Source organism: Thrips palmi, unplaced genomic scaffold, assembly GCF_012932325.1.
Source record: "Thrips palmi isolate BJ-2018 unplaced genomic scaffold, TpBJ-2018v1 HiC_scaffold_1, whole genome shotgun sequence".
NCBI lineage: Eukaryota > Metazoa > Arthropoda > Insecta > Thysanoptera > Thripidae > Thrips > Thrips palmi.
This window is the reverse complement of record NW_023144620.1, coordinates 6,675,954-6,695,746: the sequence shown is the minus strand read 5'-3', so window position 1 is coordinate 6,695,746 and position 19,793 is coordinate 6,675,954. Positions and strand designations below refer to the sequence as shown.

The 19,793-nt window shown below is 62.2% G+C and overlaps 2 protein-coding genes across 2 annotated transcripts; one reads left to right on the top strand and one right to left on the bottom strand.

Moving 5' to 3' along the window:
* The first annotated feature begins 4,811 nt into the window (after nucleotides 1-4,811).
* LOC117643436 lies at nucleotides 4,812-7,090 on the top strand. Its single transcript, XM_034382347.1, has 3 exons — nucleotides 4,812-5,048; nucleotides 5,145-5,452; nucleotides 6,934-7,090. Exons 1-3 carry the CDS (start codon nucleotides 4,821-4,823, stop codon nucleotides 7,088-7,090), a joined length of 693 nt encoding a protein of 230 aa, XP_034238238.1. The 5' UTR covers nucleotides 4,812-4,820.
* A 420-nt stretch (nucleotides 7,091-7,510) lies between these two features.
* On the bottom strand, nucleotides 7,511-15,907 carry LOC117641535. The gene is made up of 9 exons (XM_034378962.1): nucleotides 15,658-15,907; nucleotides 13,544-13,761; nucleotides 12,866-13,259; nucleotides 12,382-12,594; nucleotides 11,188-11,461; nucleotides 9,439-9,613; nucleotides 9,073-9,362; nucleotides 8,752-9,010; nucleotides 7,511-8,686 (listed from the first exon to the last, which is right to left on the bottom strand). Exons 1-9 carry the CDS (start codon nucleotides 15,855-15,857, stop codon nucleotides 8,343-8,345), a joined length of 2,367 nt encoding a protein of 788 aa, XP_034234853.1. The 5' UTR covers nucleotides 15,858-15,907; the 3' UTR covers nucleotides 7,511-8,342.
* Nucleotides 15,908-19,793: the final 3,886 nt, after the last annotated feature.

The following is a 19,793-nucleotide window of genomic DNA, read 5'->3' as shown; positions in this document are numbered from 1 at the left end:
GCGCCGCCCCGACGGCGCTGCCCGCGCTGCCGGAGCCCCCCGCCTCCGCCGTCACCGCCTCGTCGCCGTCGCCCAGCTCGCCGACGGACGACAACGACAACGCGCTGCGGCCCATGGTGCGCTTCACGGAGGAGGAGCTGGCGGAGCGGTCCGCGGCCAGCGGTGCCGAGTCGGACAGCGTGTCCAGCGGCAGCACGGCGCCGGCCGCCGCCACCGCCGCCCCCGCCGCGCCCGCCAACAACCCCGGCGAGGTGACGCTCACGTTCCGCATCGGGTCCAGCATCCTGCAGGCGGGGTCGCTGCAGCGGCCCAACAGTGCCGTGCGACAGCTGTTCCCGGGGTCGCTGCCGGCCAGCACGGACGGCGACGACGAGGAGGTGCCGCTGCCGCTGCCCTACCTGCTGACGGCGGACACGCTGCGCACGCTGGACGGCACGCGGCGCTACCGCAAGGCCGACGCGTCCGACATCCCGCCGGCCGAGGGCACGCTGCGCCGCGCCATCGAGAGGAACACGCTGCGCCGCTCCCTGCTGGCGCGCGGCAAGCAGCGCCGCCAGGACTCGCTGGTGGAGCGCATCCGCCAGCTGACGTGCGACGTGGACGACGACGTGCCCGACCAGGCCGAGGTGCCGCGGCCCGAGCTCGAGGGCACGTCGGACACGAGCGCGGACGGCGAGCGCACCAGCCCCCAGGGCGAGGAGCAGGCCTCGCCCGCGCAGGCCCACCACCCCGCCAACACCGCCGCCTTGCCGCTACCCACGGCGCCGCCGCCACCCGTCAGCCACGTCAAGACCAGCTCCACGTCCAGCTCGTCCAGCAACGCCTCCTCCACGTACAAGAAGCTGTCCGACTTGTTCTCCAGGAAGAACCAGGAGCGGGCGAACCACCACCAGGTGAGTGCGGCCTCGCGGCCGACGGCACGGTAGCTCCTCAGTGTAGCTACGGGAGCGTCCAGGAACCACGCATTGTCTGCTCAGCGGCTAGCCACGCCCCCGTCTCGAAGGGCCGAGCAGGCGGCAGGCAGCGACCGCCCAGTCGGTACGCCAGCACGCGCAGCACGCCCGCCGCGCGGGTCTGCCTACCCCGCATTCCGCGGGCGCTTGCCCGGCCTCGGCACGCCTGGCCGACGCGCGTGGTTCCTGGACGCCTCGCCGACCGCCCACACGCACGCTTTCTTACTCGTACCGCCGCTAGTTCCTTGTAGCCGTTTAGCGGCCTTAGCCTGACCACACCGCTTTCCAGGAGCCCCTGTACCAGTACGACCCGTACCCGTTGTCGCCGCCGGACCTCGGCAATGGCTTGGTGACCTCCCTCTCCGGGACTCAGCAGCAGCAGCAGCAGCACTTTGTCGGGCCAAAGACCGCCGTGTCGCGCTCCAACTCGACCGCGGAGGCGCGCAAGCAGTTCCTGTCCACGCTGGCGCCGGCGTGTGTGTTTCACGTGAGTAGACGCAGGTGGCGAAGTTGGCCGAGGCGGTGGCAGCGCGGCAGCGCGGCAGTGACACGCGCGGTTGGCGTTGGCACCGCGGCACCGCCCGGGTCGGGCCCCTGCGCTGCGGTCCAACCCACACCCGCACCCTCGGCAAGAAGAACTAATTGAGTTGCGCCACTCCGTCTCAGCAGTTTGGCGAGTTTCGGCTCCGCCTTCCGTTTTCGCGTTTTTTGCCGGTCTTCTGTGTAGGGAACTCATTACGCGGTGTGTTGTGGTAGCCAATGCGCGACGCCGAGATAAGTCCACTCAGGGCGAACTGGTGAGAAAGTAATTAAAAGTAGTTTCCGTTAGAGCGACTTGATTATATTGGAGTTGAAGTGCACGCTAACTAGACTATGTGTGTTTTGCATTTAGAATAACTAGTCATGCACCTTTTCCACGTCGTACTTTAATTTTCTTTGCTTGGCTTTCCATCTCCATTTCCCGGGCCGCGCGCGACGGGTCGCGTTGACGTCGATCATTTCCTCTCGCTTTATTTTTTCCCGCCGGATTTTCGATCTGCGGAAGAGGAAAGCAGGAAAAGGGGGGGGGGTCTATTATGTTCGACAGCACGGCGCGGGCTAACAGGCGGCGGAAACTTCACAAACACCCGCCGCCTCCGCGCGGAGCAGAGAAAAATCGACGGCAAAATGTCAGACCGTGCTCGACCGCGCTTTCTCTTTGGCGGCCAAAGTCCGCCGTGCGTTCGCGTCGCGCTGTCGCCGCGGGAAAAAAAAGGGGGGGGGAATGCAAACGGGGAAGATAACAGCTCATTCCCCCCGGGACTGTCCTTTTTGCGCCCCGGAGGCCCGGAGGCTGCTCGCCGCGCTGGAGGCCCTTTTTCGGCGCCGAATAAATCCTGGCAGGTGACTTACGACGCCGCTAATGCGCCCACCACAAATCACGGAGCTGCCCGGTGCGTCCAGCCGGCTGGATTAGCGTGGCTGCAGCGGGTGCAGTGCACTGTGCGCACGCCGCGTTACGTGGTTCGTGGACGGACCGTGCCTCGGGCATGGCCTCGGGCACCTCGAAGAGTGTCGACGACGACGCGTCGCCGCGTCGCCCCCACCCCGCCCGCACCTTGGTGAGCCCCTCGCGGCGCCACTACACCAGACAACCCCTCCCTCCCACTCCTCTGACGGCTTTGGAGGGGATGTACTGCAGTTTGATTGGATGGCGAACTCTAATCCAATTTAGAGGAAATCGGACGCTCAACCAGCCCGAGCCCGGCCGCCGAGCTGGCCCTCCGACGGGACCCCCTCGACGGGACCGCTCTCAGGACAAGAAAGGGCAGGCTCAATGGGATCGTCTCCAGATTCGATCGTCGGCGATATTGGCGCAAATGTTGAAGGGAGTAGGGCAGCAGACGACGCGACTTGTCCCGACGAAGGGGCGGCGGGGCGGGGGGAGGGGGGATGATCCTCGAGCTGCTGGAAAAGGGCGTCGGCCAGAAGGGCCGCGTCGGCGGGGTGGGTAAGGGACTCGGTCCCGGACGGCTTGCTGACGCGGTTTAAGGACTAATCCAATGCAAGTTTCGGTTTACTTACTGGATAAAGCCAGCCAGCAGCGCTGTCAGCAGCACAACAACGGCGTCCCGTCAGCATCCGGAGCACGCCGCCCCATCCCCCACAGAGCCCCCGGGCCCCGGCCCTGCAGCGTCGGCAGCCCCGGCAGCCAGCCCCGGAGTGGGACCAGACCAGACCGACATGCGAATCGGGACAAATAAATGCAGTTTGCGGGGAGGGCTGAGACGAGACGTGGCGCCGGACCGGCCACCCCACTGCGGGGCCTTTTCTGATTGCCCTATTTCGGAGACCCTGTCTCAAGACCCAGTCTCAACACCTTGTCTCAAGACCGCTTTTCATGTTCGTGTTGCAGGACGGCGCCGGGGACCGCCGCAGCGCCGCCATGGGCCACGAGTACAGCCTGGACGACATCGACGAGGCCCTGGCCAACAGCGCGCCCCAGGCGCCGGCGGGGCAGAACCAAGACCACCAACACAAGCCGCCCCAGCCTGACCTCGTGGCCGGTAAGTCCAGTTCAGCCCCAGTCACCGGCGGCGATACCCCACGCGCCGCGGAGATAGCGCCGAAGGGGGCATCCCCAGAGCACGGCCGGCGATACCCCGCGCCCGCGCCGTGAGCGTGGAGTAGCGCCGCGGAGCGCCTGCGAGGCGGGCCGGCCCGCAGCGGAGCCGAGCTCTGCGGCGCTGCCTATCCCCGACTCGACAGGCGCTCCGACGCACTGTAAACCTCCCGCATTCCAACCGCGATTGGCTTGTCCATGTCCAGGGACGGAGAACTCCAAGGCGGGCGGCCAGCAGGTGGACGAGCTCGCCCTCTTCGTGCAGCGGGACGCGTCGCGGATAGACAGGATACGGAAGAGGTACTCGATGAACAGGTACGTAGCACTGCAAAACAATGCGATGCATTTCTACTTGCAGCCCTACGAGTGCTCGTACGAGTGCCTGAACTGTGTGCTTGCTCTTGCAGCAGTTCCTCGCAGGCAGCTGGCTCTGACGGCGAGGACGACGAGCACGACGACTACGGCTTCAACCGCAGACCCTCGGTGCGCGGCATCCGGCCTCGCTTCGGGACGACGCAGGAAATCGTGAAGCAGGTGCGTCATCCAAACCAGACCACACACTACATCTTGTTCTTGCTTCTGTTGTGGTCCTGATGCGAACCGCAATGTGTGTTCTCTCTGCAGATGACGCAGCAGTCTCCCTCCGGAAACCAGTGTCCCTCGCACCACTGGCCGGCTGGCGTGCCCGTGGCTGGGGAGGAGCCCCTGCCCCTACCACCGCCACCCGTGTCCGGGCCTCCGCCAGGTAGGGCACGACGATCCACCACGTCGCATCACCAGTGGCAGCAGCGCGGGGTATCTCCAGCGCCAGTCCGAGCCAGTCCAAGGCAAGGAGTAGTGACACACGTTTGCTTGTTACAGTGCCCATCCGGACCTGTTCGGAGCTGCAGACGACGCAGCAGCACACGGCGCAGCAGCAGCAACAACTGCAGCAGCTCCAGCAGCAGCAACTGCAGCAACAGCAGTTCCAGCAGTTGCAGCAGGACGACGGCACGTACGCCTACATGCCGGCCGCGGACTACCACCGCATGACGGTGGCCACGGCGGCGACGGCGGAGCACGTCATGTACCCGGGGCACGGCGGCACGCTGCAGCACGGCCAGCACGCGCAGTACCTCATGCGGATCTCGAACCAGTCCGTGTCCGCCGCGGGCGCCTACTCCATGACCACGACGGCGGCCGGCGCCGCTGGCGGCGCGCAGGGCCTGCCCGTCGGTCCGGTCAACACGGGTCCCGCCGTGCCGCCGCGCTCCGACGACGTGGACATGTACGGCCGCCGGCAGGCCAACATGCTGCAGATGAGGATGGCGGCGCCGGGCTCCAACGCCGTGGGCTACGACCCGCCCTACGCCACGCTGCCGGCGCACGCGGGGCTGGCGCAGAGGGCTCCCGCCGCCAACGGCAACGGCAATGCCAACGCCAACGGCAACGGCCCGCCGGCCTGGCAAGCCCACGCCATCCGACTGCCCTTCCCCGGCGGCACTCCAGTGCAGGTAGGCGCAGACCCCGCCAACCCCAGTCCCTACACGGACCGCTCTGCCGGCTCTGCCCCGCGACTCACCCCCGTTGCCGCTGTTGCCGCTGCTCAGGTCCACCTCATGACGACGGCGCGCCGCTCCGAGAGCCCCCAGCGCTACGACCACCAGCAAGTGGTGATCGGCACCCAGACGGCCTACTACCAGCAGGCCTCGCAGCAGGGCCCGCTCGTGTACCAGGAGCAGCCCGCCCTGGCCGCCCTGCCCGGGCTGCCGGCCCACGGGTCGCCGACGCGCGGCGCGGGCCCCAAGCCCGGCATGGCCTTCCAGGCCGAGCGCGGCGTGCCCGAGGGCGCGGCGTCGTCCTCCCCGGCGCTCTACGACGCCTCGGCGTCGCACGCCTCCATCCAGAAGGACCTGACGTCGCCCACCGCCCTGGCCGCCAACGCCGCCACCTCGCCGTCGTCCGAGTTTCCGGCCACGTCGGCCGCGGCCACAGCCGCCGCCTCCTCCGTGTACTACGCCATGAACGTGTGAGCAGGCTGGCAGCCGCGTGGAACTCACCGAGTGGCCTCAAGTCATATCTGTGAAGAGCGTACAACAAACTGTTATTTGTAATTTACTAGACTTTTTCATTCCGTTTCGTCTGAAAAAAAAGTTATGTCTTTCTTCCGTCAAACCTTTGCGTCTGTCAATGGGAGGGATTAGCTGCTCATGACCACTAGGTAATGGAAAAAGAAATTGTATCGTTTATTATTATAGAAATTCTTATAATCGACAGAGTGACGTTGCTTCGCCTGTCTATGATCTACTGTGAGGGGAAGTCGCGGACTAGGGGACAAGTCCTTAGTTAAGTATGGCACTGCATCGCTCCAAGAAGCGGCTCGACACTAGACGACTGAAAAAATTGGGAAACCCTCCTCCCTCGGGGGTCGTGATGGTTTCCATAGTGACTGTTTCAACAACGGTCACCTGAAAGAGTTATCCTTGCCAAAGTGAAGAATCGACCGCATGAAATGATTAGGATATTTTGTATAGTGCTTACAGTAGTACAGGGACAAAAAATCTCACTGTGATATATACATAACTTTATCTTCTATCTAACTATAATGCTTCCTTACTTTTTAATAACGTAATTAGATAAACAGATCGAGAATCTACTTCATGCTCGAGAAATTAGGCAAACAAGAGAGTATGCTTTTCGAGTCCTTATTTGCGTTGCTCCATTTAATTTCCTTCCAAAGATATTTGTATTCCATCGACATATCAAAAGCAAGTTTCGCACAATTTGATGGGGCGCTATTTGCGGGTGCTTTCATACCGTACCGCACAGAATGGTTTTCATAAATATCTTTACGCAAGTGCCTTAAGGGTTTGAACTGAAAGAGTCACGGGATTTTGCACAATTGAGTGTTTCAGCATTTCTTTCAGCGACTCGGCGCTGGGGCTGTACTGTGCCCTGGAAAAGTTACGGTGACGAGATTATGACTGTTTTGATTGTTATTTTTGTCATGTTGGCGTCAGCGTTGCTATTCCGTTTTTCCGCTGGATGGTCGCGTGTCGCTCCGAAGATGATGTGATGTGCGCGAGAAGTGCGAAGACCTGCGTGACTTTCAAGTGCGAGGGAAAATGGTGATATACACTTGTAAAACTGACTTTATTTCTACGTTTGCCAGTGCCAAGCCAAATAGGCCTAAAAACTCTCTTATTATTGATTTTATAAGCAAAATCAGGAACAAATCTTTGTATTTTTTCCGTGCTAATCGCAAAATTCTTTATGTGTGTTGTTATAAGAGATGACGCTCCTTTATAGTTGTATAGTTGATTTAGATGGCCTCGTGCCCCTTTGATCAAAAGTGATTATGCCAAAGAGAATATAACTCCATGTTGTTATGTGTCCTAGATACAACTCTGTCTCCATAATTGTTCCATTGTTAATGAAAGATTGTGTTGATTTCTTTATATATATTTACAGTGCCAAAGACAGCAAAATACCTGCATTACTTTCACGTATTACACCTTATGGCTCCAAAGAAAAGAAACCATTGTTATTTTACTGAAACAAATTTTTCGATATATCCACCTTTAGCAAACAAATTGAAGTTACTAGGAAAAATATTCCATATTGTGTCTTTGTGATGCAGATTATTAAACAAAAAAGGATTTATTGGACCTCTACAGACGAAAGTAATTGCATAACGCTGAGGTTGTGCAGACTGAATTGGGCGATTGTTGTGCATTCATTTTGTAACTTAAATACATGAAAAGTGAGATCTCAGCATTTGTTTATGAAATGAAAGGAAATGACAATTAATGGCCTATGTTACTCATTAGAGGCATTTGTCTATCCTGTGAAACCTAGATATAACTGAAATAAAGTATGAACTGTGAACAGAGTTTCATTTCAAACCATAACGTCAGTTGCTAACGCATGGTCAGATTGCCACTATCGATATGTAATGAAACGGCGGGCATATATAACAACGTAAATTTTATTCACGCAATTAACTTACATCATTCTCACAACACTCACGCTTACTAAATACCTATGGTAACAATTAATAGTAACAGACACAAGTTCGACATCCACTCAATGTTCTTTATTACAGGCACATACTGAAGTCTTTAACCAAATATTTTAATGGTTTGTTTTATTTCTAAAAATATACAGAAATGATTTTGCTTGTAAAAATACAGCACATTTTAATGGCAGTATCGTTATAAATAAATAAACGGAGATGTTTGCAACAAACCGATAAAATTTTATAAGTTGTTCATTTTTTGTCGAATATTGTACACGTCTTTATAAAATGAAAGAAACGTAACTTACGAATGAACGTGCAACAGACAACGACCCCTGGTAATGGGAACACCATGGCAAACTTAAACTATAAGCAACTTAGAGTTTCAACCAGGGAGGGCTTAATGTGTTCAGAGTAGTGGCAGGTACTGTAGACGCTGTTTCCTTTTTTGTGAAAGTAGTTTACGTCTACTTGCAGAGTGAGAGCACTGTGACTGCACGGGAAAGCAACATTGAGCAACAGGAAGAACAGAAATAAAATACAAAATCACAATCACGAACGGCTCCTTCTGCGAACGAGAAGTCTTTGGAATTGGGCACCCGAAGGGCATCCCGGTTTCCCTTGGAAACTTGGCCCACTCAGTACGAGCCGGCCAAAATGCACTGCGGCCTCGGCGTCTTGACACGTGAGGCGGCGACCACGGACACTGTTCTCCCTTTCGGAAGGCGTCGCTCCCTGCAGCAGCAGGGTCTTTGTGGCGCGGGGCTGCGCCGGGCCCCTAGCAGGGCCCCTAGTAGGGCACGTCGATGTCGCGCTGCTTGCCGCAGCAGCAGCACGCCCTGCACAGCAGCACCAGGGCGGCCAGGGCCAGCAGCGCGGCCGACGCGGCGCCCACGTACAGCGTCCACCACGGGTAGCCCTCGTCGCGCACCGGCGCGCAGTGGGCGGGGTCCTCGTCGGACGTGGCCGAGTCGAAGGCCACACTGTCGGCCACGCCGGGCACGGGCGGGGGGCAGTTGAGCACCCCGTTGCAGACCAGCCGGGACGGGATGCACATGCCCGCCGTGCCCGGGCACATGAAGGCGCAGTCGTCGTTCTGCCGCAGGTCGCCGACAGGGGTCTCTGCGGCGGGCACTGTCGACAAAGACGCGGGTAGAGTCGTGCCACTCGCACTCCACGAACGCGCCGAGGACACTCACCTCCCGCGGCCTGCAGCCGGCCCAGTGCTGCCGAGCCCCTCTGCAGCTCCGTCCAGCGGAGGTTGAAGGCGACGGCGTTGGGCGAGGACGCCGTCAGCGTCACGACGACGGGGCCCTCGAGCTGGTCCGTGGGCAGGATGGGCAGCTTGCGCTGCTCCCCGCCGTCGCCGCAGCTGCTGAACCAGGGCTCGGCGCCGGGGATGTCCGTGAGCAGCACCTGCAGCCGCGCCTCGGAGCACGAGTGCGTCGTGAAGGACAGCTGCAAGCAGAGCGAGCATCGTCAGCACCAAGCTTCTGGTCCAACGACCGTGTCCAACCCACCTTCTCGAAGTGCAGCCACAGGTCCTTCTTCCAGTGCACGTTGAGCTCCCAGCGGCAGTCGATGGCGCGCGGCGGCGGCGCCACGGCGAGGGCCTCCAGGTGGGGGAACGTGAGCTGGCCCTCGGCCGAGGCGGCCAACGACGCGGGGCCGCACAGCGGGCCGTGCACGAAGCGGTAGCGCGCCTCGAACAGCGGCGCCTCCTGCCGGAAGTACTGCTCCGCGCCCGGCCAGGGCAGGCTCATCTGCAGCAGCAGCACGGGCCCGCGCGACACCAGCTGGATGTTGGCGTCTGCAACGAGCGGTTTGCCGGTCAAACTCTTTCCCCTGTGGCTGTACTTCCAGGACCAGCCGGCCGCACTACTCACTGTCCACACTCTGGTGCATGCACAGCCCGCCCAGGGACCGGTTGGCGGGCTGGATGTCCCGGGCCTGTCCGGAGAGCACGGCGCTGGCCTGGCCGGCCTGGGGCTCCCACAGCAGCAGCCGGTCCCCCCGGCCCTCCCAGCAACTGTTGACGTGCGGCGAGTAGCCGCTGCCCTCCTGCAACACGACCAGCACAATCACACTCCGGCAAAAAAAAAACCAGAAAAACACTCATTTGGACGGGTTCGATCGGCGCGCCGCTGGCGGCTCGGAGAAAAAGAAAGAGTCGTTCGGACCGGAAAGTAACGAGCAAAGCGAGTCGAGAAACGTCCAGGCAGCTTATGGATAACCAACGGAGCTCCAGTGTTGCCGGCAGCGCCGGGGAAGCAGGGAGGCGAGGAAGTCATGTGAATATTGCATCACCTGGTGCCCGGCGGCGTTTCGCACGCCTGTCCCTTTCAAACTGATCACGCTGGGGCGAATTTTGGGACACCGTGTGGGGCCGCCGGGCTGTGGGGGCACGGCCCAAGGCCCCGGGGGGCTGCTGGGGCTGGGGCTGGCCAACAAGCTGGTTGTCCACATCCGGGCTGCTTGTAGCGGCCGGGGGCGCGCCCTGGGGCGTGTGCCTGCCCGCCCGCCCGCGTACTGTCGTCCGGAGTTGACGCGTCCGCCCCCGACGCGCCCCTCCGGGGCCGGGCCGGGCAGGGCCGCAGCGTGTTGGGCCGTCCAAGGGTGCAGGGCGGGGCGGGGCGGGGCTGCGACGGCAACGAGATTGCACTTGGCAGTATTTGCATTGCATGTTTGTTCGGGAGAGTCCTGCTGCTGCTCCAGCCCCGCCCCGACTCTTTTCCGCCAACCCTCATCGCCCTGGCCGAGGCCCTGGCCACCGGGCCGCCTCCCCACGACAGGCAAGAAGACCCTCCGCGCCCTCCCATCCCCATCCTGTCGCCGTCCGCTCCAGGACCGCCAGCGCCGCCAGCGCCGCCAGCGCCGCCACGCCGCGCGTCACGAAAAGGGCCAAGGAAAAGATGTCGCAGAATTAAAATGTGCTTGGTGGCATCGCCCCACCCCACGCCGCGTGCCTGGCCTTTTCAGGCGTCGCGGCCCATTGTGCGCCAGGGCCAGGCTGCGAGGCTGCGCGGCCCCGGCGCGCCCGAGGGTGCAGTGCCACGCTGCCAGCTCCCTCCCAGCCCTCCCCTTCCGGGCCTTGGCCGAGCCCCGGCCGAGCCTCGGCCGTGCACTGCCTTGGCCGCCGCGGCCAGCACCGCCTCGGGGCGCCCCGGGTGCTGCGGGGCAGGCTAGCCGTCCGGCTCACTGCATGCCCCAGCATGCCCCAGTTCGGCCGAGTTTGCGAGGCGGGCGAGGCGGGCGGCGATCCCCGCCGCCGCTCTGCCTCTCCTACTTCTGGATGTTGCCGCCGCCGCCGGCCGATCCCCGCCGTGATCCCCCTCCACCTCGTCCCCCTCGTCGCGGAGTTAGTGCGGTGTGCAGCACGGACATTAATTAGCGAGCCGGTGACCTCCTCGCCTCCCCGCCGACCCAGGTGCCCTGATGCCCTAGTACCTTGGTGGCCGGTAACGGTTATGAGAGGTACGACAACCACGAATGTGCGTTTCCCTATCCTAACATAACCTAACCCAACCCAACCTAACCTAACCTAACCTAACCTAACCTAACCTAACCTAATCCAACCCAACCCAACCTAACCTAACCTAACCTAACCTAACCTAACGCAAGCCAAGCCAACCTACCCGGAAGCGGATGCGGTGCACGGTGACCTCCACCCTGGCGTAGAGGCGCGGGTCCGTGACGAAGCGGTACGTGCAGCGCACGGCGTCCTGCGACACGGAGGCCACGCCACCCGGCCCCACGCCGCGGAACACGAGCGTGTTGGTGGGCGAGCGCACGGTGCCGCGGGACGCGCGCCACGACGGGATGAGCTCGTCGCACGCCGTGCTGGCCACGCGGTCGCCCGACAGCGAGTTGTTGAAGAAGTCGTACTGCGCCCAGTAGTACAGCGACGACCTGTAACGGCGAGGAGGAACGCGTCAGTCAGTCAGGCGCACACAGAGTCAATGCAGGCTGCTTGTCTCCAAGCTGATTTTCATCATGACAACGCTGCGTGTCAATGATCACTTCGAATCGGGAAACATCGACATTGTAATCTAAGGTCTCACGCCAGCGTAAAAATGGAAAAATAGGTTTTTGAGGCTTGCAGACGTCTCGATGGCGCTGCGGATTCACAGCGTGACGCTCCCTCCGCGACGTTTCCTGGTTTCCTGTCAAGTGGCGTGAAAAATGCGGCGCGGCGGCCGCGGCCGGGGCCTCCCTGATGCAGACACGGTCCGGACAACCCCTCGCGGACCGCGCCGCCGCGCCGCCTCTCGGCTGCGAGCGACGTCCGGCGCGTCTCCGCCGCCCCGCCTTGACAGATGGAGCCCCCTCCCCGAGGTGCCGCGTGGGGCGGGGCGGGGCGGGGCGGGGCGGGGTGGGGCTCGCGGGGCATCCACGCCAATCCACAACAGGGGTCGGTCCCTGCCGGCCTGCCAACCAGCCGAGCGCACCTTGGGGCCCGAGGGGGCCCTGCTGGCTTGGCCGCGCCGCGCCGCGCCCCGCCCTGCCCACCCCGCCCCGCCACGCCCCGCCACGCAGCGGCCCGGAGCCCCCAGCGTCGTTTGCGACGCCGGCCCCGGAGCAACAAAGGCGTGTGGGGCGGAAACTCCGGCGTTGCGGCGTGAGAATGCCCCGCGGAGTGGCAGGGCAGGGCGTGCAGGGCGGCGAGTCTCAGGCGGCGGGGCGGAGGCCTGGCCGTTTGTGGTGGCCTGCCCACTGCCTGCCGGTGGGCGTCCGTCCTCGTCCGCCCGAGACTCGCAGACCGGATGTTGACTCACCGTCGCCCTCAGTGGCCCCCTCAAAGGACTTCCCCTGCGAAAGAAATTACGCACCCGGAGTAGCTGCCCGTCTTGCTCTCGAAGCGCACGAACATGGACTCGGCCGACGACACGAAGTCCGTCTTCTCCTGCGGCCGCGAGAAGGTGTCGCAGAAGGTGCGGATGATGCGAGTGTCGTCGGGCCAGGAGGCGTCGTACAGGGTCAGCGACTCGCCGCAGTCGCCCTCCCACGGCTCCATCGGGGACTCGATCCGGTTGATGCGGAAGCTGTCGGCACGCAGGGCATGAGTCACACAGTCCGGGGCGCGGGGCCCGCGTGGGGTGGGGCGCAGTCACAGAAAAATGACACTCTAGGAAAAACATTCTCAAGTTTTGAAAAGAAGCAAAAATCTGCGAGGGACTGGGGCTTGAGTGGCGTTTGCGGGCTGCGCGCCCGCGCGGCAGGCGATAGGCCACCCGCCCGACGGGCATGTCTCGCGGGCTGGCCGATCGCCGACTTAGCAGGCGCGCTGGGTTGGCCGGCAGGCCGACAGCGTACCTGGGGAAGGAGAGGCGCACGACGTGGCCCGGGTCGCCCTGGATGAGGTAGGTGCAGGTGGTGTGCGGCGGGTACCAGTGCACCACCGACAGGAAGACGCCCTCCTGGTCGCCGGCCTTGCGCAGCGCCTGCTGGCTGAGCCTCCAGGAGCAGGCGCCGGGCAGGCGGGCCGCGGCAGTCTGGTTGCGGCCGGGCCACGAGCCCACGTTGAAGTGGAAGCCCGAGTGCAGCAGCGGCCCGGCCGGCGACGTCACGAACTCGACGAGCAGCGAGTTGCCCGTGCCGATGATGGAGTACGGGAAGCGGCCCATGCCGCAGAACACGCCCACCAACGGGGCGCGCTGGTCGCGGCCGTCGAACACGCGCAGGTAGTCGTGCGGGCAGTTCTCGGCGCCTGCGGGAACAACAGCCGAAGTCTCACTGCGCGTCGGTGAATCCAGCGCGAGCAGACGCAGCCGCCTGGCGGTGGCGTCCGGACTCGGAACGAAATACTCTTTTTATGCGACTCCCCCGGCCCGGCAGCCAACAGCCAGGCACAGCCAGGCCGGCTGGCGAGATAGTTGGCGCGCGGTCCGCGGCATACAGAGCGCTGGGACTGGGACAGCGCTGGCTGGCTGGGGCTGGCTGGGGCTGGCTGGGACGCTGTGCGATAAGGGGTGGGGGCGTGGGGGCACGTACCCGACGAAATGGGCCTCATGGGGCACGTCATAATGTTCTCGCAGCGCTGGCCGTCCACGTTGAACTCCTCGTTCTCCAGGTACAGCTTGATGTGGGGCAGCGTCGTGTTGAGGCGGTAGCTGCAGTGCAGGCCGCGCGGCGTGACCCCCGGGAAGGCGGGCGACTGCACGTAGCACGTCTGCAGGCGGCAGTCAACGAAGGCGCGCTCGCAGTACGTCCTGCAACATCGACAAGGCGTTGGTGCGCGGCTCCGAGAAAGAAGAAAACAGTGTAACGTGTTTAGAAACCTGATAGACACCCTTAAAAACATACCAAAAACAAGATTAAGAAACGACCTTTTTTTTTTTTTCGAAAAAAATAAATAAAAAAGTCGGGAAGAATGTTCGCGTCGCAGAGCAGCAATTAAGCATTCGGGGGAAGGATCCTTCATTATTTCCGAACTGGCCCAGTGCCCCCGTTGCCGGCGTTCGCCAGCGCTCGCAGACGGGCGGGGAGTGCAAGCAACAAATTGGCTGAAGTGAAAGAAGGACGCCAGGTGAAAAGAAATGGGCAGGAAAGAGACGGAGGAGGAGGGGGAAGGGTGGTTGTTCATTTGTTCGAGGGTAATGAGCACTGCGCGTACAGTGGGATGGGGACAGCGCCGGCCGGGGCGGGGCGGAGCGGGGCGGGGCGGGGCGGGCCGCTCCCAGCTGCCGTTCCAAAGGGAGTGCCATACGGCAGAATGAGCTAATATACCCCCTCCTCTCTCTCTCTCCCTCCGCCCGCCCCCGCCATTAAGTCACAGATGTTCTTTTATGTGGCTGGCTGCCGAGGCTGCCGTGGCTGCCGCTGGCTGCACAATGGCCGTTCCGTCGCATCCAGAGATTACGGTGGAGGCGCCACCATGGGTCGCCGCGCGACTCAAGGTGCCCATGACGATGACGTCACCGTCGATACTCCCAGCCACCGTGTGCAGCGAGGGGTATTCCCGCGTCGGCAGCCGGAGCGGATTCGTGGACCAAATGGCGCGCCCGCATGGCGGTGTTGGGGGTGCTGGCGGGCGAATGCAGGACCCAAAATAAACATAAGCAGGTCACGCCACCTCTCTCTTCGACCTCGTGCTTTCAATGCACCAGAGCGCTGTGCTGCTGGCTCATTCTTCAGGTAAAAAGGGTATTATTCCAAACCAGAAACGAGTCTGGCGACTCACCACACTGTGTAAAAGTGTGCCGGTTGGGTGCCGCGCGTCGCAGATGGTCTTTCTGAACCGATTCCCGCGTCCCTGTGGCCTTTCACATTCAAATGTAAACGCAAAAAAACAGAGCGAGAAACAGAAAAAGGAAACGAAAAATAATGCCGAGGGAAAAGTGCGCGGTCCTTGCGTTTGCCTCTTTCAAGGGGATCAAATACGCGTCTCGTTTCACGGCAACCGTGCGCTCCCCGCTGTGCACCTTGCGGCTCTCACAGTGTGGTGCCCGCCGGCGCCATGCCCACACTGCAAGCCGCAGTCCGCCCCGCCACGGCAAAGCGGCAGCAAAGCCCCCCCCCCCCCCCCGGCCCCCGGCGGGGGATATGCAATATCTAATATCCGCCGGCCGCGTCTCGCGTCTGTGTGTCTTTGGAGGAAACTTCCGCGCCATGAGTTCTTTCGCTACATCTCCCTTCTCGCTGCACACCGCCAGCCGCCTCGGCCACCCCATCGCCGTTCGACTACTTCGCGGTCCCCGCGCCGCGCCTCCAAGGCCCCCGTCGTCGTCGTCGTCGGCGGCGGCGGCGGCGGCGGCGCGGAGGGGAGTCCACGCCGTTGACCACAGTAGTGGGGTCATTACGGCGACCGGGAAGAAAGGCGGACGCGTATATATACGTCATGAGGCCACCGCAAACGGCACCGCAACTTTCTCTCTGTGTGTGAATGTGTGCGTGTGTGTGTGAGAGAGAGCGAGCGGAGAGAGTGTTGTGAAAGGAGGGGTTTTGTAGTGCAAGGACGAGGAGATGAGTGCAGAGGAAAGAAAGAGTGATGGCAAAGTGGAGACAAAGGACAAGCCGGCGGGCGGACGGACGGACACTCTTGGCCAAACACGCGGGACAAGATAGCTCGCGATAAATTACCCACTCCCTCTCTCTTTCTCCCTTACCCCGGCGTGGCGATGCCCCTCCTGTTGGGGTACAGCTCGGGGTGCTGGCCGTAGCGCTGGTACACCTCGAAGGGCTGGTGGGCCTTGGAGTCGAAGGCCCAGTACGTCTGCTCCGTGAAGTTGTCCACCTGGAACTGGAGCTTGACGAAGTTGGTCTCCGAGATGAAGGTCTGCGCCTGCTCGATCTCGCCGCAGAACATGCCCAGCGACTTCCGGTTCGTGATCTCGGTGCTGTTCCGGTTGCCATCCGTAATCTAAAACAAAAAAAAAAAACATTTTCATCAATTTTTTTGCATGGTATTTTTGACGATTTTTTCTTCTTTTGGGTATGCGATGATCCCTGGTGACAGGGCCGTGGGCGGACGCGTGTCGCGACTGCGAGATCGGCCCCTGACCTTGCATTATAACCGAGGTCGGCGGTCCCGCGGTCCCGCCCGTCGTGCGAGGAGGTCACGTTCCCAGAGAGATGTCACGACGCCTGCTGTGCCCGGGCCGCGGCCGAGGAGGCCGTCAAGGAGGACTTGGCGGCCGGCCATACGGCGCCAAGGCCACTGGCGAGCCAGGGCAGCCAGAGCCCCACACCTCGGCGACCTGGACCATTCCGAGGGCAGTCTTTGTCCTCCTCTCGTCTTTCGCTCGCTCCGTTCGTCTGTGATACTCCCAGGCGGCTACCCTTGACAGCTGGAGCGCGGTGCTGAGTAGCCGTTACAATACGACCAACGGCCCGAGCTCTTGCCCCGCAGAGCCTCTCAAGGCCGAGAAGAAGACACAAAAGTGAGGGGCAGCAAAACCGAAAACAAGCTGATGGATTTCTAGCTTTCTTTTGAAAGATTTTCTAACAAAACTATCCATTGTCGCAATTTTTTTTCAGTGACCTCGCTTCCTTGCGCTTCGCGCATCGCGGCACAAAAGGGCGGCCCTTTCTTCCAGTGGTGCGGCATGGAGCGCGCCGTTCAGGCGACACCCCGAGACACCCAATAGATCAATAAGTCATTCAATGCGTATCAATGCGGGCCGAGGCGGCCTTATTGGTGCTGTCAATAGGCAGCATCGTGGCTCCGGAGAAACAGGGAAAACAGCCTGGAAAAAAGCTCAACCTTTCGGAGGGAAAAAAAAGGAAAACTGGAGTCCTGTAGTACCGTGATGGGGCGGAGCCGTGGGAATTCCAGCAAAGGTTTCTCTCTCTCTCTCCTCGGCGAGTCCTCGGGAGCGGTCTGAGGCGACTGGGTCAGGGCACACCGTCCGAGGTGACAGCCCCCTTCCCCCTTCCCCCTTCCCCCCTTCCCCCTTCCCCCCTTCCCCCTTCCCCCTTCCCGCCGCCACTGCTCGGAGTGATTCAATTGTTCGTCCTCTGCACTTTTCCCCCGCGTGTCGGAGCCGCCGGCGGCGTCGCGGCTGCCGTGCCGTGCCGTGCCGTGCCGAGCCGTGCCGAGCCGTGCCGTGTGGCGCCACCTTCGCGCTTCGCGCTCCGTCGGGGTGGAGCTTCTTTCCTTTTTGTGGCGCTGGCCCGGGCCGCTGGCTGCTGCCGCTGGCTGCCGGCTCCGGAACCCTCCGAGAGTTTCCCCCGCAAAACACCGCACGCGCGTACCTGCTGCCGCGGCGGCAGCGCCCCTGGCGGCGGGGAGGCGGCGAACGGGATGAGGGTTCAGAGGGCGCGGCTCGGCCAGGCTGGGCTGGGCGGTGCGTCCCATTTGGAGAGGCCTCCCGCAAGGCCTCCCCGCAAGGCTGACGGGACGAGGACGGAAAAAGGAATAAAAACCAACCGAAGGGGCGGCGGTGATCGGTCGGGTCCGGATCAACTCACGCGTGGCGTCCGCCGGCCCGTCGCTCCACCCGCGGTCGCTTTGCCTGCCGAGCCGCTCGACCGGAAGGGGTGGGGGTGGGGGGGGGGGGGGGGGCACGAGCGAGTCAGTGTTCTCTCGCTGTCTCACTCGCGCCGACACGGGACGCCCCGTGAGTGCGAGAGAGACAGCGCCGGGCTAACAAGCCGCTTTTGCTCCCCGCGTCGCTTAGTGCGCCCCACAGACAGAGGTAACGAATAGCGAGAAAGGGCGCGACGTTCTTTTTTTGCGCGACTGTACCCGTTTCCGAACTCGGATATTGTTATTGCCGTTTGGAAGAATGACGACGCGCTCGCCGGCGGAACGCGGCGGACGGACAGGACGCCAGTAATCTGGACCGACATCCACACGACAACGAGTTGGAACACATTCCCTGGCTGGAATTACTCGGCACGCACGCACACACGCGCGCGCTCACATACATCACGCGATACACGGTGCGGGGCTGTTTCCGAACGACCATCCATCTCTCTCGCGCCCCTGCGGCCTGCGGGACGGCCCACGAGAGTGAGAGAGACAGCAGTCTATGCCGGCGGAAAACAGCGCGCTGGATTGACGGTGCCGAGCGGGTCCGCGTACCGACACTTGTTCCCCGCCAAGCCGATCAACACCGAGGCATTCGTCCGAAGCCACCGGCTAACGACCGACGAGCCACCGGTTTTTGAAGCGCCCCGCTGCCATTTGCAGTGTGTGAGAGGGAGGAGGGGAGGAGGCCCGCCTGTCTGTCGCTCCCCTCACTCCGTCTGTCGGCCTGCACCGATTTCACAGGGGACCTCTCAAAGCGAGGCTCCAAGTTTCAGCAGTGCGGCTCATGTGATCTACGCATTCCGAGCGATATCCGTCAGCCTCTGTGATTAGCGCCAGTTCACCGCCAGCTGCTGGGTTCTCTCGGCTCTCTCTCTCCCTCAGCTTGCTATCGTGCCAGAGCGGGAGAGAGGGAGAGAGACAGAGAGAGGCCTCCGTTCAGTCTGCCATGTGCTATGGCGTGGTGTCGGAGCGCGCGCGCGAGTTTCCGCATTCCGACGGAATTGACCAATTAAACTGGCGAGAAAAAAGGCTAAAAGAGAAAGCGCGGGAAAAGCCATTATTCGGACGCGGGAAATGCGGGAAATGCGCGAATCCAGCTGCAGTGACAGACCGGTCGCGGCCCCCCGTTAGAATCGAGACTGATGACTACGGCCAACTTTGTTGGCGTAACTACGATGATTACTCTTAGGCAGGCAGCCAGAGAGCCCAGAGGACAGAGGGTAAAGGCCAGCTGCCTGCCTGCGGGGGGAGAGCCAGGGCACAGCCAGGGCACAGCCCTCCCAAGCCCGAGCCAAACAATAAACATCGCTCAATCAGAGCACATTATTGCCAGGCGGGCCAGGCGAGCCAGGCGCAAGGGATTGGTGGGGCTGCCGGGCTGGGTCGTAGGGCCGGGCAGGACGGGGAAGTATTTGAGGGAGGCGGCGGGGCGGGGCGGGGCGGGGCGGGGCGCAGGTGGACGGCCAGGGCGTCCTCGCGGTCGTTGGCGTCCTCGGCGTCGCCATGGCGTCGCGGGTACCCCACTCTAGGGTCGCCGCCAGTCAGGTTCGTTATTGACACTCCGCGCTGACACTCGCACTCCCACTCGCAGCAGTCCCTTATCCACTCCGCAGATCGGGGGACGCGTCGCTCGACGGGGAAAAAGAGGGTTGCGGGGGACTCTCGAAGAAAGAGAGGGCGACGCACGGCGCCCCCCGCCCCGCCGCCGCCAACAAGGTCCCGGACTACAAGGTGTGGCGGGGCGGGGGACGCCAGCAGTGAACCAGGTCGTATAGATTGTGATCCAGCGAGGACCCTGACCCATCCACCACAATAACCCCTTGAGTCCGATTTTAGATCGAACCTTTCCGCCCGCCGTGTGTGAGTGCGCTCGCGTTCGTGTGTGTGAAAGAGAGAGAGCGTGTGTGTGTGTCCAGGAGGGCGGCGAGGCTGGCGCGCTCCGAATGGGCCGGGCTATCTCCCCGCGCGGCTCGGCGCGGTGTTAGAATTCCCCGCCACTGCTCGGTGCCGCGGGATACCAGCCAATGCTTATGCCGCTGCGAAATGCTATGTTGGCTCGAAATGCGGCGTCGGCGGCCCGGTGCGCGCTCCCATCCCTCCCCATCCCTCTTAACGCGCGCTCGGCCCAGCGGTCGTACGGCATTCCATTGGCCGGCGCAGCCTTGACACGCAGCGAGCGGCATGGCCAGCAGGCATGGCATGCATGCAGGCAAACAAGGCCGCGCCGCCCGCCGCGTTGGCCGTTCTCGGTGCCAGCGATGCGACGCG

Coding starts and splice junctions, on each gene's coding strand:
- LOC117641535 (XM_034378962.1), bottom strand. CDS start 15,857: ATGTTCTGCGGCGAGATCGAGCAGGCGCAGACCTTCATCTCGGAGACC. Junction 9,011..9,072: donor TGTGGCTGCACTTCGAGAAG/GTGGGTTGGACA, acceptor CTCTGCTTGCAG/CTGTCCTTCACGACGCACTC. Junction 8,687..8,751: donor CCGGCTGCAGGCCGCGGGAG/GTGAGTGTCCTC, acceptor CTTTGTCGACAG/TGCCCGCCGCAGAGACCCCT.
- LOC117643436 (XM_034382347.1), top strand. CDS start 4,821: ATGTACGGCCGCCGGCAGGCCAACATGCTGCAGATGAGGATGGCGGCG. Junction 5,049..5,144: donor CCGGCGGCACTCCAGTGCAG/GTAGGCGCAGAC, acceptor GCCGCTGCTCAG/GTCCACCTCATGACGACGGC. Junction 5,453..6,933: donor TCCATCCAGAAGGACCTGAC/GTCGCCCACCGC, acceptor TATGTGTCCTAG/ATACAACTCTGTCTCCATAA.